At 36.0% G+C, this 14,226-nt stretch overlaps 1 protein-coding gene across 1 annotated transcript in view; it reads left to right on the top strand.

Moving 5' to 3' along the window:
* Positions 1 to 10,081: 10,081 nt before the first annotated feature.
* LOC132558713 (receptor-type tyrosine-protein phosphatase N2-like) overlaps positions 10,082 to 14,226 on the top strand; it is a 252,916-nt gene continuing 248,771 nt past the window's right edge. Inside the window, exon 1 of the mRNA XM_060223309.1 lies at positions 10,082 to 10,258. Coding sequence (XP_060079292.1) covers positions 10,165 to 10,258 — 94 coding nt within the window. The 5' untranslated portion in view covers positions 10,082 to 10,164. The remainder of the gene's footprint in view (positions 10,259 to 14,226) is intronic.

Below are 14,226 nucleotides of genomic sequence, written 5' to 3'. Positions count from 1 at the left end.
AACGGTTACAGTCAGAGTCTTCCATACCATTTTAACTGCAAACTGTATTCTTTTTAAAGTAAAACTAGTAGATAGTCATCTCTAGCTTTAAAAACTTTGCACATGTACAGAAATATAAGTCTGAAAGAAAAACTGTCGCACATTAAATCTACGTCCAAGTCTACAGATGTTGTCAGAGGGTTTATTTAAACCAATTGTATTCAATAGACAAATATTCCTACACTGATATACTAATATTTACACACACAATACACAATGATAAAATATGTCATACATAATTTTAATTACAACGGGTTCCAATCTCAAAGTTGTTCGTGCACAAGCTTTTGAAAATGTACATCTTTTTAATCAACTTGAGCCTATTTCATACCAAATATATTTTGAGTGCTGAATTAATAACTTCGGAAGGCACAAGTTGATAAAAACATGAGGAGAAAATACACATCTGACCATAGGTAACATGCATATACACGTATATATTAATTTCAGTTACTGTACATGTTAGTAGTCGGCGGTAGAAACTGTACATGGTTTTTGGAACATTACAACTGCATGGCATAATTTAATCCACTTGATTTTCACATGAAATCTTAAGTTTATGTAGAGGGACTACTGAAATGTTCGTGTAATACCACTGTATAGTAACATGGGGGGACAGACTCCAACACCCGGATGTACCTATATGTGTAAGCCGTTATCTGTGTAGAATGTGGTCTTGGTCAACATGAAAAAAACGGAATACAAAAGAAATAACGGAATTTGTGTCGGAATAGAAATGCCAGATTCATCAACACCAGGAAACCGGGAAAAAACTTTCAAAATCCGACATCTCACAACGTCAGAGTGATATTAAGAAAGCAAATAAAATCCTCAAGAACAATGATTGGCGACATCATGCGACAAGGGAAAAGATAGAAAATAAAAAACGGCGTTCGTGTTGACAAGTTAGTGACAATACTGTGCAGCGCTCTGGAAAAGATGACGAGAAGAATATGTCAACGTACACAACATTTGGGAGAGAAAATAGGGCCACTAGTGGACTAGTGGCATGAGGCACTGTTGACGTCATTTCCGTTGCAGAACAACTAGTCACAGGAACTTAAAAGACAGCTGTCTTCGAACCCCGAACCACCACTACTGGACTCCTGAAAGCGAGTTCTAGATACGACACCAGTAAATGAAGAGAATTTTCCTGAATCCCAACCTTTTGTATACATATTCAGTTTTCACAATGGATTTCCTTACTGTGCGTGCTATAGACGCTACACAAGAGACAATGAATAGTTGGCCGGCCGAGAAGACAAAATTTACCGGATATGTCAAAATGGAGCCGTCAAAGAGAGGCTTGATCGCTGTCTCGCCGACCATGGAAAGGGTGTGGTTCCGAGACGACAAAACCATTCGAAAAGGTTACACAAAGATCCATTTTTAGTAGAATCTGTTTGGGGTTAGGAACTAATGGTGTCAGTTAAAGTGTACCCTGTTGTCTGTGTACAAACCTGAAAAGATACTGTTACATATAATGATATCATCACATCTGACGACACCATTGCTGGTCTGAAACATAAATTTTATTGCATTTCAAAGACAAGAGTTTAAGATATAAGATATATCCTTCAGATGTTTACGGAGCTGGTGTTGACCTTTAGGTGGATTGTGAGACCAACGAGCGATAGACGGAAACAATGGCCACTTTTAAAGAATATATATCAGATATAAAGGCGGCATCAGCCTCCAGGTCCATGACGTCCTAAACACACCGTTATGAACAAAAGATTACATCTTTTTCACTCGATATATTTATGAAATGTGTATGATATATATTTTTCAGATTGGTGGTCTGTTTCTTTTCCGTGGTTGTTTATATTTGACTCAGTGTGTGGAACTCAAATGTCACGAACATCGCCAGTCTAGTTTGTTAATGTTTCATACATCCTGATTATTTTTTAAAAAAATGGATCTCATTTCAGCAATAAGTTAAATAGATACTGTCTACAAATCACAAAGTCACCAGGCGCACGTGACTTATGTTTTCACTATCGATCGCGTGAAGGACCATTAACACCATTACGTATGTGTTGGAGAAGGAGGTGGATTTGATTAAAAAGTCGGAATAGATCCGGCTCCGGTGGCCCAGCTTCATCAATAAGATTAGTCTCCCTTGTGTCGCTCTTTATTTCAGAGGTGTGACGATCTTGTAAAAAATCCAAGTCCACTTTCGTACTTGATTCCAAATACAGTCTTCTAACATCTATCACCTATTTTACAGCATGTACATAGACAAATACACTGCTAATTGTTGTAACGAAATATGTTTCAAAAAGTTATCCAAATGCCTCGTCCAAATACCAAACCGGCCTCTAATATTCTAAACCTTTTTAGCCCGTACACAAATAAAATTTTAAGTTTCATCTCTGAATAACTACATTTGTGTGATTTTTCGTTCATCATACCGACGATGCTCTGAAATAAATCTGTCAATCGGCTCGCTAAGTTATATATCAAATGGATTACTTGTACCTGTACGTACATTACCACACCAATGGAAATTCGTTCTCTACTGTAATCCTGATCTGCAGTGTGCACCAACCTGCATTATAACCCTCATCCGCCATTGTTTTAAATCTCAACCTCTGTTGTTCCCTTGCTTTACAGTACAATCCTTTATTTTAGCCATCCTTTATTGTTCCCACTACCTCAGTAAGCAATTGTAACTCAACCTTCAACTGTAACCTCCCCATCCATTGTAACTCCACCCTACATTGTAACCCCACCCTACATTGTAACCCCACCCTACATTGCTACTCCACCCTCCATTGTAACCCCACCCTACATTGTAACCCCACCCTCCATTGTAACCCCTCCCTCCATTGTAACCCCACCCTCCATTGTAACCCCACCCTACATTGTTACTCCACTCTACATTGTAACCCCACCTTCCATTGTAATCCCACCCTACATTGTAACTCCACCCTACATTGTAACCCCACCTTCCATTGTAACCCCACCCTACATTGTAACTCCACCCTACATTGTAACTCCACCCTCCATTGTAACCCCACCCTCCATTGTAACTCCACCCTCCATTACAACCCCACTCTCCATTGTAACTCCGCCCTCCATTGTAATCCCACCCTCTATTATAACTCCAGCCTCCATTGTAACCCAATCTTCCAGTGTAAAACCGGCTACTACCATGGTTCAATCTTTCATTGTGATACAACACAATAATATTTACCCTTGTCTTACATTGAAACTTGTTTTTATCCATTTTTATGTACATAGTGATTACGCCTGCGCAAAGGATGCTGTCCGACCATAACTTATACAGGCTTTGAATGCGCATTGCTTACTTACTTCAATATTTTTTTTCAGAACGTGTTATTTAAATATGATGTACTGTTACATGATATAAGTCAATAAAACATCAATTTGATAATTTCCAATTGGAACTATTTTGTTGCTTTTCGCGTTGTTAACGACGCGCAAGTGGAACTACCTACTACTTCCGGTATAATGCGGCTGTTCGATAAAACTCGTCGCTATGTAAGATTGAATTTGTTTTCATATGTGTTATAAAAGTATACGCTTATCAAATGTAAATATTAGGGTTGTTATTTACCATATAAATATGTATGTAGCTCTACCAATGTAAATACATTTCAATGCAGGTACAGAAAGAAGATATAACTGCAAACCAACAAAATAAAGAATCTTCACTAATCGTCGTAACCACGCCCACTGATTTATATCTACGTGTAATTAGTTTTTTAACTGCGATTCGCTGTGTTGTCTTGACTATCGTCGCCTTTCTCCTTTCTATATCTCTATATATATCCTCAATCTGTCTTAACAACCCCTTTTTTAAACACCTTGCACACCCACTCGCCGAGACAGTCCGCTATCACGCGCCCTTCCTCTCCGAGCGTGCAATTAGTTTTGTCTCCTGTCATGTCGGTGCAATTTAAGCCAGTCATGCCGCAGTTAGGAACATCACTAGTGAACGTGCTGACAATTTCACCCGCTTCGAATCGGCAGACGTGGATGGTTCGTCTCGATGAGGTACGGAGACTTAAATCTCTATTGAGATCTTTGGACGCGAAAGGATAAGTGATTTGGCCAATTTCTCTATCAACAAAATACAGCGTTGAATCGAATATCGTTGCTTTGATGAGCTCTATTGTGGCGTTGATGAATTAATGAAATTACATATTTATCTTTCGTATTGAATAATGTTACAGGTTCTCCAGCAAACAACAAATAAAACGTATGTTCTTGCACGTCAGACAAGTCATATACCATTGTGAAAAAGGGTGTGTACACTCTACAGTAATGTCAAAATACGTACTCTACCAACAAGAAACGGCAAGTAAACGAAAAGTATGACGCCACAGTCTGCAAGTAAACAAAATGATGACGTCACACACTCTTGTGATGATTTGATGACGATAGGGTTGCTAAGACCGAAGGTGAAAACAAGATGGTGGAACTTCCTTAGCAACCCCCAACCCTCAACCCTATCCACCATCGTCATTATATCATTATTTCTCCATCCATTAATTTGTTTGTTTGAAACGTTTATCGTCAAGACAACAGTGTATTTTTGAGGCGGGGTATATTATAGTAGATTGTGGTTATTTTTCCGAACCCTATGTAAGAGGTCTGCTAAATATTGTTCAAGGCAATTTGGGAAAAACAGTATCTTGTCCAAGGAAACTACACTGACCATGACAGCACAGGACGTCCCGATTTTATGTAGATAAGAAACACATACCGCCCCCCTGTATGAATCGTCACCCGAGGTGGCGAAGTCTAATAGCTCACCAGATAAGCTCATTCTCCAAGCAAATGGAGGTTTAAAGAACAATTGTTGTTAGTATAGAATGCACACATCTAGAATTTAAACAGCTTCATGTGATAGGGTCTTTACAATATGGGTTTTACACGGACACTATTGTGGTGGTCTAAGACTGTACGGTTTCCGTCGGGAGAATATTCTATTGTGTTGTGTATATGGAAAGCATTTGTATAAATGAATGTTATTAGGGACAGAAACATGTTTTATGTAGTAAATAATATCACTGTCTGTTGGGATATGTTGATCTCTGACCTCCTATTTGCAGAAAATGAATAAATAAATAATAAAAAAATTGTAATTTTGATAACTTCTATATTCGATAAGTAAGGACCGCGAAGAGCAGGACAGAGCAGAATCGAGGCACTGAAAGATTCGTTCAGAAAGTGTCCACCATATTTGCTTCAGAAACCTACGGATTTAAGGTGTTTTCCAGACGAAAGGAACAAATATCTTACCCTTTTTTTAACATCTTGCCTTGAATGAAGTGGAACGATATATGAGTTTTCAAAGCGAAAAATGAATAAATAAATAATTACCACTTACAGTTTATAAAGTAAAAGAACCAAGATAGAAATAGCTCCAATTATTGCAATGAAGTATCATAATAACAGCTGACAAAAAGACTTTTAACACGGACAACATAAAAATATTCACATTCTTGAAACAGCCCAAAAATAGCACCATACATACACTGAAGCCTTACCATTGACAAGATTGTCGTGCTTCTCAAATAACATTATTATGTCCATGATATCAATAATGTTATTGGCAATACACGACATTTTGTGCAGGTTGCATGCAATATTTTTTTTGTAATCAAAACAATTATCTTCTGACTATATTTAACAAGGGAGATAATCAGATTTATGAAAAAATGTCTCATGAACTGCACAATACAATGAAGATTACAGCCACAAATATGTTGAACATGGGACCACCTTAAGAGCGTTAGGTTGATAGTTATTTACAGGGAACCAATGACTTTTTTTGTTTAAACATATTTTATTGTATCAATATATACATTGGGATTGGGCACAAGTTGGCCAACTTATATTAAGCCCTTTCCTGAAAACTATTGTACAAACAAGGTGGCATGTTTAAGTGACAAATGTATCACAGAGAGAGAGAGAGAGAGAGAGAGAGAGAGAGAGAGAGAGAGAGAGAGAGAGAGAGAGAGAGAGAGAGAGAGAGAGAGAGCTAACAGCACAATTGTAATCTGACGTTTTTAAAGATAATATAGTTAATATGGTCTCTCCCAGACAAGGACAACACCATGAACTGTTCACTGTACATTGCTTTCTTACTTTTCTAATGTTCATCACGTCCAATGACTGTTGTAAACATTATACAGAAAACACATAAATAAATGGCGCCTTTATGACTCCTCAGTAATGCTTATGATCGATTAGTCCCATAATTCAAGGAGTTTTCATATATCTGATTGTTACAATGTACAGAAAATTATTTACTGCAAACCACGGGAAGTAGAAATCCAGCAGCAGTGTCTACCACCTGCATTCCTGAAGACTGTATGTGAATAACACTTTTTGATATTGAAATTTAGATTTCAATACATTACAGCCAAATAATGAATTTATTGTCAGTATTTAACAATGACATAAGCGATGTGACACTCCATCTTTACTCGTTACATGATTATGATAAATAAAATGACCTTACTCGTCAGATAAATTTCAAGATAACATTAAAACATAAACATGATCGACATTTTCTCCTTAAATAACAAAACATCACATACAAGAATCGCGAACAAAGAAGCATATATGACAATCCATATAGGTTCAAGCAGATGTGAAATTTCAGAAGTTCCTGAAAATCTCTTGAGAGCACGGCTGTACGTTTATTACAAGTAGTATATTTATGACATCTACGTTTCATTGAAATAATTATATTTTGAGTTTGTGTGACGTACCAGTCCTGTCGTTAAAGTACTGTTTCTTGCTGTCGTTCCACATTACTTTTATTAAATGGTAACCGAAAGTCTGCTTATTTTGGGTTCAGAAAAAAAATTAACTGTACGTATTGAAACTTTAATAGTATTAGACGCGTGGCGTGCCCGTTCACGTTTAAATTCACAGACAAGGGACTTTTTTCTGATTTGACTAGATATATATACATTAAGTATAGAACAGAATTCTTCATATGCTACTATTGATTTTAAAATAAAACGTTTCCAAATAATTCCATTGTTCCAGCCGTGGTAATACTTACAAAGCAACAACTACCTCTCAACTGTCACGACAACAGTAAACAATCTTAAGATTTATTGACATATTAACCCATATCTGACCGTTTTATTTTATTTTCATCCGGAATGCTGATCTTTTTGGTACAGACTTGTTAACTAACTGACTAACTAGCTAATTGACTAATTAACAGTGTAGCTTGCTGAGGAGGGAGTGAATTCTATCCTTGGAAAAGAAATGGTTCTATCTATCAATACACAAAACCAAAACATTCCCATTTAATGTTAGGATGTATTAATTTTTCTCTTTACATATCGTTATTTATCATATATGATTATGGCGTCATCTATTCGGATAAAATTGTTGTCATGGTTAATTGCAAAACTTTATATTCAGTATGTTTTATTTGACGTTAAAGGACATATGTAAATTTTGAATATGGCACCATACACGCGTTGCCCAAAAACTCCCAAACATGCTTAATTGGTGACAAATCACATGATTTCGACGGATCTTAAAAGGTTGCCCCTATATTGAATCCCGGTTACATTGTCATTTACCGTTAACAATCTTGGTACAATTTCCGCCCCACCCCATTACACTTCCGCCGTCAAAGCGGTCCCGTGCTCGTATCGACGGCTCCACACACAGCACCTTCCGTCACCGTGGCGGAGACAAAATCAGGTCTGGTATGAAAACAGGACATAGTTCTATTGCCATAAGGCTTAACGATGGTAAATCCGGGTCCAACTACTAGGATTACTAGAATAACAAAATGTATCCAGTTTAGGGACGACGCGCTTTCAACTAGTAGGTTTTCAAAATACTCGGACTGTTTGGGTAGACACACGACGTCCATACAATGTATCTGACGTCACGTTACGAATCGACTGCGTAAGCGTATTAACCATAAACAACGGTCATCCCTGCCGGTCTGGTTTTACGGGGGTCGACCTCTTCAGGGGAAATCGGATGTTGATCAAGTTAAACGACTTAACGACCGGTAAATTGCCATAATAATAAAAACCAAAATGATTATGCTGTGTAACTAGAAGCCGAGACACTTCAGCTTGAAAAGTTGGCAATCTGCAAAAGTTGATGAATTCTTAATTCTGAGAACCTAACGAACAAGTATTCGTTTGATTTTTAGCAAAGACACAAGTTGGTCTTAGAAAACTGCAGAGCTCTTCCGTTAATACAGACATTCACGCTTGAATGATTCATCTATGTTGTTCCAGCTAGATCAAGAAGCCATTAATTATTGAAACTCTCCAACACTTCAATTTTAATCGAATTTGCGCTGTTTTGTAGTTAAGGTTTCATTAGTAACACCAGGGCAGAAAGAGAATCAGGGTTCACAGGAAGATGACATCATCCATTTCGTATTAACTCGGATGGCATATAATAACGTATTGGCGTAAAGTACGGTTGTGGTCAGTATACAGATAAACCAAACATCTCTAGTCTGCTAAACATCTGTTATATTAATGGTATAGATATACACTGTATTTTCACCATAATGTTTTGTGATAAATACTCTGTTTTTGATTATGTCGCTTTTTGCTCGAATTAGAACGACATCTAAAGTACCACATCGAAGTGCATATAAATGTATTCCGGAGAAAGCCTTGTAACGTCTGTGCCAGTCAAGGTCTGTGACTTAACTCATGATGCAATAAATAAGAAAAATAGACCGACATTTGATACCTGTCAAAATTCTGTTACCACATAGCCTAGCGTGCCAAAACATTTCTCAATTAGACATTGAGTCGAGCCGTGTTTCAGCGACTGTAAGGATTCCGCGTGCAATGAAGTCACGTACATAGTTAAGTTTGTTGAAGACCGTTATCTATAGTAAAGAAAGTAGAAATCGCTTGAACACGTGTTTACGATACATAAAAATAGATACAAACAGGAAAGGTGCTATTATAAGTGTAAATTTACTTATTACGGCCTGTGAAAAACTTTCTCCATTTTTTTCTCTCGTGCGACGAATTCGGTGGCGGCTTTGGCGGGGTCAATGTTGTTCAATTGGTACATTACTATAATTACAAAACCTGCTTCATTGTTAAATGTAAACACGGTTTCAATTATACCATTTTAGCCTACATGTGACTGTTAAAAGGATTTCATTATAAATTAAACCAATGTTAGTTAGAGTCTTGCATTTAAGTGGGTGTAACTTAATGTCTCCCTAAGTATATGCTTTAACTAAACCTAGGATATACTTCTATCTGTAGCTGGTCATCCTGACACACATTTATGATGAAGAATTTTACTTACAGTTCACTGTTATTGGAATTCGCTTAAACCTGATGATATGGACAAGGATGTACTAGTATTATATAAAGGGTATAAAGGTATCATTTGGTAGCTGTATATCTGTACACTTGATTTACTCTAAACTATATCTGTTATTTGCCAATACATACGTGAAACCATTTTCTGATCTGTATATTTTCTTTAACGCGAGACAATTTTTTTTATTTATTTTAATTCTTGCAAATTTGAATTATCGATTTTAGGGTAGTCCTTTTAACAGTGTGGACACCGTAGGAATTTCCCTGGTATCTCATTTGTCTCGATTCGTCCAATCAAATTTTTTCGACAACTACCTAATTAATAAGGCCAAAGTGTGATAAATTGATATAAAAAAACAAGGGAAACATGTCAAACAGTTTTCGAAACCTACACGTGGGATGGGCTGTCGGTGACAGTAATCCTTGAACGAAAATTCCGATGTTGTGTTTGTGTATGACGTATTTCCTACCAGCCCCCGCACCCCAGTGAGTATGAAAGATAAAGACATCGGGATAAATATAACCGTGAACAGATCGATACGAGTCCATAACTTGATTTCATTAGCAACGGGCACCCTCGCCAATGTTGGCGAGAACTATCGTCAGTGTGACGTCACAGCCATCTAATGAATATTCAATACAGAGCCGCCATCTTGCTTCAGCCTAACAAACAAATCTGTCACCGAGCATGTTGCCTGTTTAGCTCTGTCTATTAACTGGATCTTTAACTTTCCTCTACTTACTAACCAATATTTCTTAGCATGGGGATGTGGTGAAGGTTTTAAGAAACGTATCTAACATGCTTTTAGGCGTGATATTGCTGGTGTGCGGTGTCGGTCAGGGATTAAGTTACGGGGCACCGCTACACAGTCAGTTCCCACTTGGTACCGTGGGTGAGTATTTTTCAACATCTGCAGCTGTGTTGTGTTCGACCTGTGGTCAGTTTTTGTTGTGTCTGTGTCCAGTATTACCTGTCTATGTGTACCCCGTTCATATGTGTACCTGTCATTAAGTGGTCGGTCGTTTGGACCACAAGACCCGATATTTCACATCGTCAAGTGAAACTGGCTACAGTAGCCATTGTTGTGAAGATGGTGATGCTGACCCTGGTTGACCCTTGACCTCGTTCATATTTGCACGCGCTTGAAGCTCGAGCCAATTAACATCACCAATTAAGTGATAACCTGTCTATGAAATTCATTAAGCTCTTTTCATACATTTATTTTTGTGTTCAATTCTTCTCAGCAAAAACTTAGTATGTATTCTCTTATATCCATAACAACTGATAAGGTGAATTGCTTACAGGCATCATGGCATGGGGTTCTGGAACTTTTTAACAATTTCAGCAAAAATATAAATTGAACCATATATCGTGAATTAATCATATTTAATATTTGCACTTTTCATTTATTTTCAGTTACTAATGACACATTCTAATACAATGATAAAAACATGTTTTAAATAAAACATTTAAACACTAGTTGTTTTGTTTTTTTTACAGAGACACTTTTATTTATGTTTATACAGAAAGGAATATTGATAACATATATGCTTTGAAAGAAATGAAAAGCAGTCTGTTAGATCATTTTAACAGTTCATGTAGGTCATGAAATGATCAATGAAAAATGTTATTCTTTAGAAGACAGCAGTGGAAAATAAAGACGACTTTAGGTACTGTAGAATAATTTTCCTTGTAGGGACCAGGTTGTTCAGCGACTGACAGGTTGTTATGATGTAGTTGTATAGGACCTCTGTGAACATGTTTATTCTGACTGCAAGTTCATGTGAATTTTTTCTGGTAGTTAAAGGTGAATCTTAAAACATTTACTTATATTTTCCACTTACGAGATGAAAAAAAAGAGCTTAGAGGAGACTATGTGAGGAAAAAGGTATCTATTGTGATTATGTATTTATATGAAACCAAGTGGAAACAAGATCACGTAAATCTATGTGTACCTGCAAGGAGACATCCCAAATCATGATTATAGGTTGAACAGAGAAATGTCGGTCATATATGCTTTTGTTTCAAGAATATCATTGCATTTATTAAAACCATTTAGATATATGAAAGCGATTTTCAGGGAGAGATATTCAAGACCTGATTTTTCCAGAGAGACTCAATTTTTTGAGACGCCATTATATCTCTTAGTATTGGTAATCATTACATTGCAATTGTGAAATTTGTTGTTTTAGACTTGCGTGTTAAAATGTGTACAAAAATTACTTTGATAGATTTAGTATTTACAAATATTACAAGAATACGATTGTCCTCAAACCTGTGAAGTCTTTAAAAGTGATATCACTCGAAGGTAAAACACTGTTGATCTTTTAATTGTTAAAAAAGGTCCATTTAAGAACACAATGCCCTTTATCATTATTTTGTGAATTCCTCATTAGTTGAAAATTTGTTGTGAAGAAAATTTTATAAAAATTCTAAATGATTTCCTGCAGCATTTTTCTCAGAGTTAAGACAAATCTTGAGTTTTGTGAATTGGATTGGCTTTATAGTACGCATATATGTAAGCAATTAGGCAAGTTATAGAAATTCATCAGAGTTCATGAATTTTGTTGAAATCCAGAAAGTGGGAAGGAAGGCCAAAGAATTTGTTGCTAGACCCATGTTCTAAATTATTAAAGATTGCAAATGATTGATACTTCAAAAGCAGTTATCAATTATCCCAAAGCGCTGCAATGTTTCAAAGATTTTGATGATACACAGTGGACAAAGAGCACCACATTAGTTTAGCTAGTAGAGTGTTGGCCTACATGTAACCTCAGGTGAACATCAGAGGGACGTTGTTTGACATTAAGTACCTATGGTGTTTCTTAGGAATAAAGCTGAAGAAAGGACTGATCTAATTGCATGCTATCTGTCCTGACTACTTCGAAAATTAGATGTAGTGTACATGTACCTGAAAATATCTTTGTGTTGGAACTCTTTGATTTACTAGAAATCGTTGTTAAAGAAATGGTATGTACATATAGATACAACATTTTCATGACCTATCAATTGTCAAACAAAATGTTATCTTAAACATGATTCACACAATATAATAATCACAAACATTTTATGAAGATATCTCTTAATATTGCATTATAATGGTGATAAATTCAAAGGTCCTACATGAATTTCCAACCTGTTCAACCCTGGGCAGTGCTGTAGACACTTTTATACAGTTTGGATATCAAGAGATTGAAAAATATTTTCATATATATAGACAGAATTCAAAATAGATCTTTATTATGACCCTTTTGATATTGATGATGGAGACTAGGATAGACTTTCTTGTATATTTGGTTTGAAATCATCACCAATACATGGTCTGAGTAAAGTTTTACTTTCGTTGTTGACCACCCAAACTTTTAAGGATAAAGTTTGGGTCTGTTTTTGTGACTCGGATGTTTGAGTTTTTGACTCATTCTTTTACTGTTGAGCTAACTTTGAGGGCTCAATATATCTTTTAGCAATCATTTTGGACTCATCAAAATTTGGAAATGGTGTTCTGGCCTCACTTAAATTTGTTTACGAAAATTACTACATACAGTGTAGATTTGTTATTATATAGAGAATGTTTGACTACAATTGAGGAAATTGTTTCCAGTGGATGTGTTGTTGTCATTTATGATAAATTCACATATTCATGCATTAAATTTAATATTCGTTAAAGAATTTCTTTGGAAACAGTGCACAGACCATTCTATGGTGTCCTGGTTGTCTCCCTGGGCTAGAACTTTTAACCCCAGCTGCTCTGGATAGCATATATATAGCAGGTCCTCTGTATGATGTTCAATGGGGTAGCCACCAGCTACTACAAAGAGATCCCACTTCAAGATTACCCTGGCTGTTCAGAGGGTGATAAACCCTGCAAACAAACATTGCATTTGGATGCAGATGCACTTATCAAATTGAATATGGTAACGTTAAAGATTTCAACATGTTAACTGTTGATGATGTTGCATGCTCATAGACGCACTGCAGGATTTCTCAAGCTGTGAGTAAGTACATCTGTACTTAGGTTTATACATCTTTGATACAAATTCAATTTCATTTTACATTTGACTTCTAAGTAACTGTGCAATTGAAACAAGATAAATGATTGACAACAAGTTGGTGCACCAGCAACTTATGTCAGCTCAGTGTATTGACTGAAGTGAAAATTTCGTAGTCAATAGTATTAATCTTTTGATGAAATGGTTTAATTAGCATCGAGTGTATTTTGTGGTAAAGCAGATCTGTATAATCTTAACTAGATTATATAAGTCACACGTCAGATTTTCTAAGCGTTAGTATCATCTTGGATTTTTGCATTTGAATAATGACAGAACAAATATTTTCACAAAATTTTTGTAACAAAACTAAACAAGATCAATTTGTTCCTAGTAATTATCCAAATTAAGAGAAGTTCAATGTATTTATTGACAATTCACGATCTTTGAAATCTGGGATTTTTTCATGTTCTTTACCTTTTTAGACTTTGAATGAAACTTGTATTCTTTCTCCTATTTAACTGAATTTATTTGAATTTGAAGATCCTGCTTCAATTTCAATTCACATGGAAATATATAAAAACAGTCAGCTTTCTCACTGAGTTACTGAAATAATCAATAGATTATTAAAATATATTCTAAATGGTAATCTCCTAAAATATTATTGTTATTTCTAAAGAATTACTGCATAATAGCAAACATGTATCTGCATGGACAAAACGATGTGGCTGTACTCTTACCATTGTGAAGTAAGTGCCTTCTGGGCTTATATATAGGATATGCCTGTTGCAGGATTCCATTTGTACTATAAGATCAGTGCAATAAAATGTTCTGAAATGAAAATCCTAACAAGTTTACATCTATATTTGTATAT

The sequence above is a fragment of the Ylistrum balloti genome, unplaced genomic scaffold (assembly GCF_031769215.1).
Source record: "Ylistrum balloti isolate Yb309-2 unplaced genomic scaffold, AGI_CSIRO_Ybal_v1 Utg370814, whole genome shotgun sequence".
Taxonomy (NCBI): Eukaryota; Metazoa; Mollusca; class Bivalvia; order Pectinida; family Pectinidae; genus Ylistrum; species Ylistrum balloti.
Note: the sequence above shows the minus strand (reverse complement) of the source record. Positions and strands in the feature narration are given on the sequence as shown.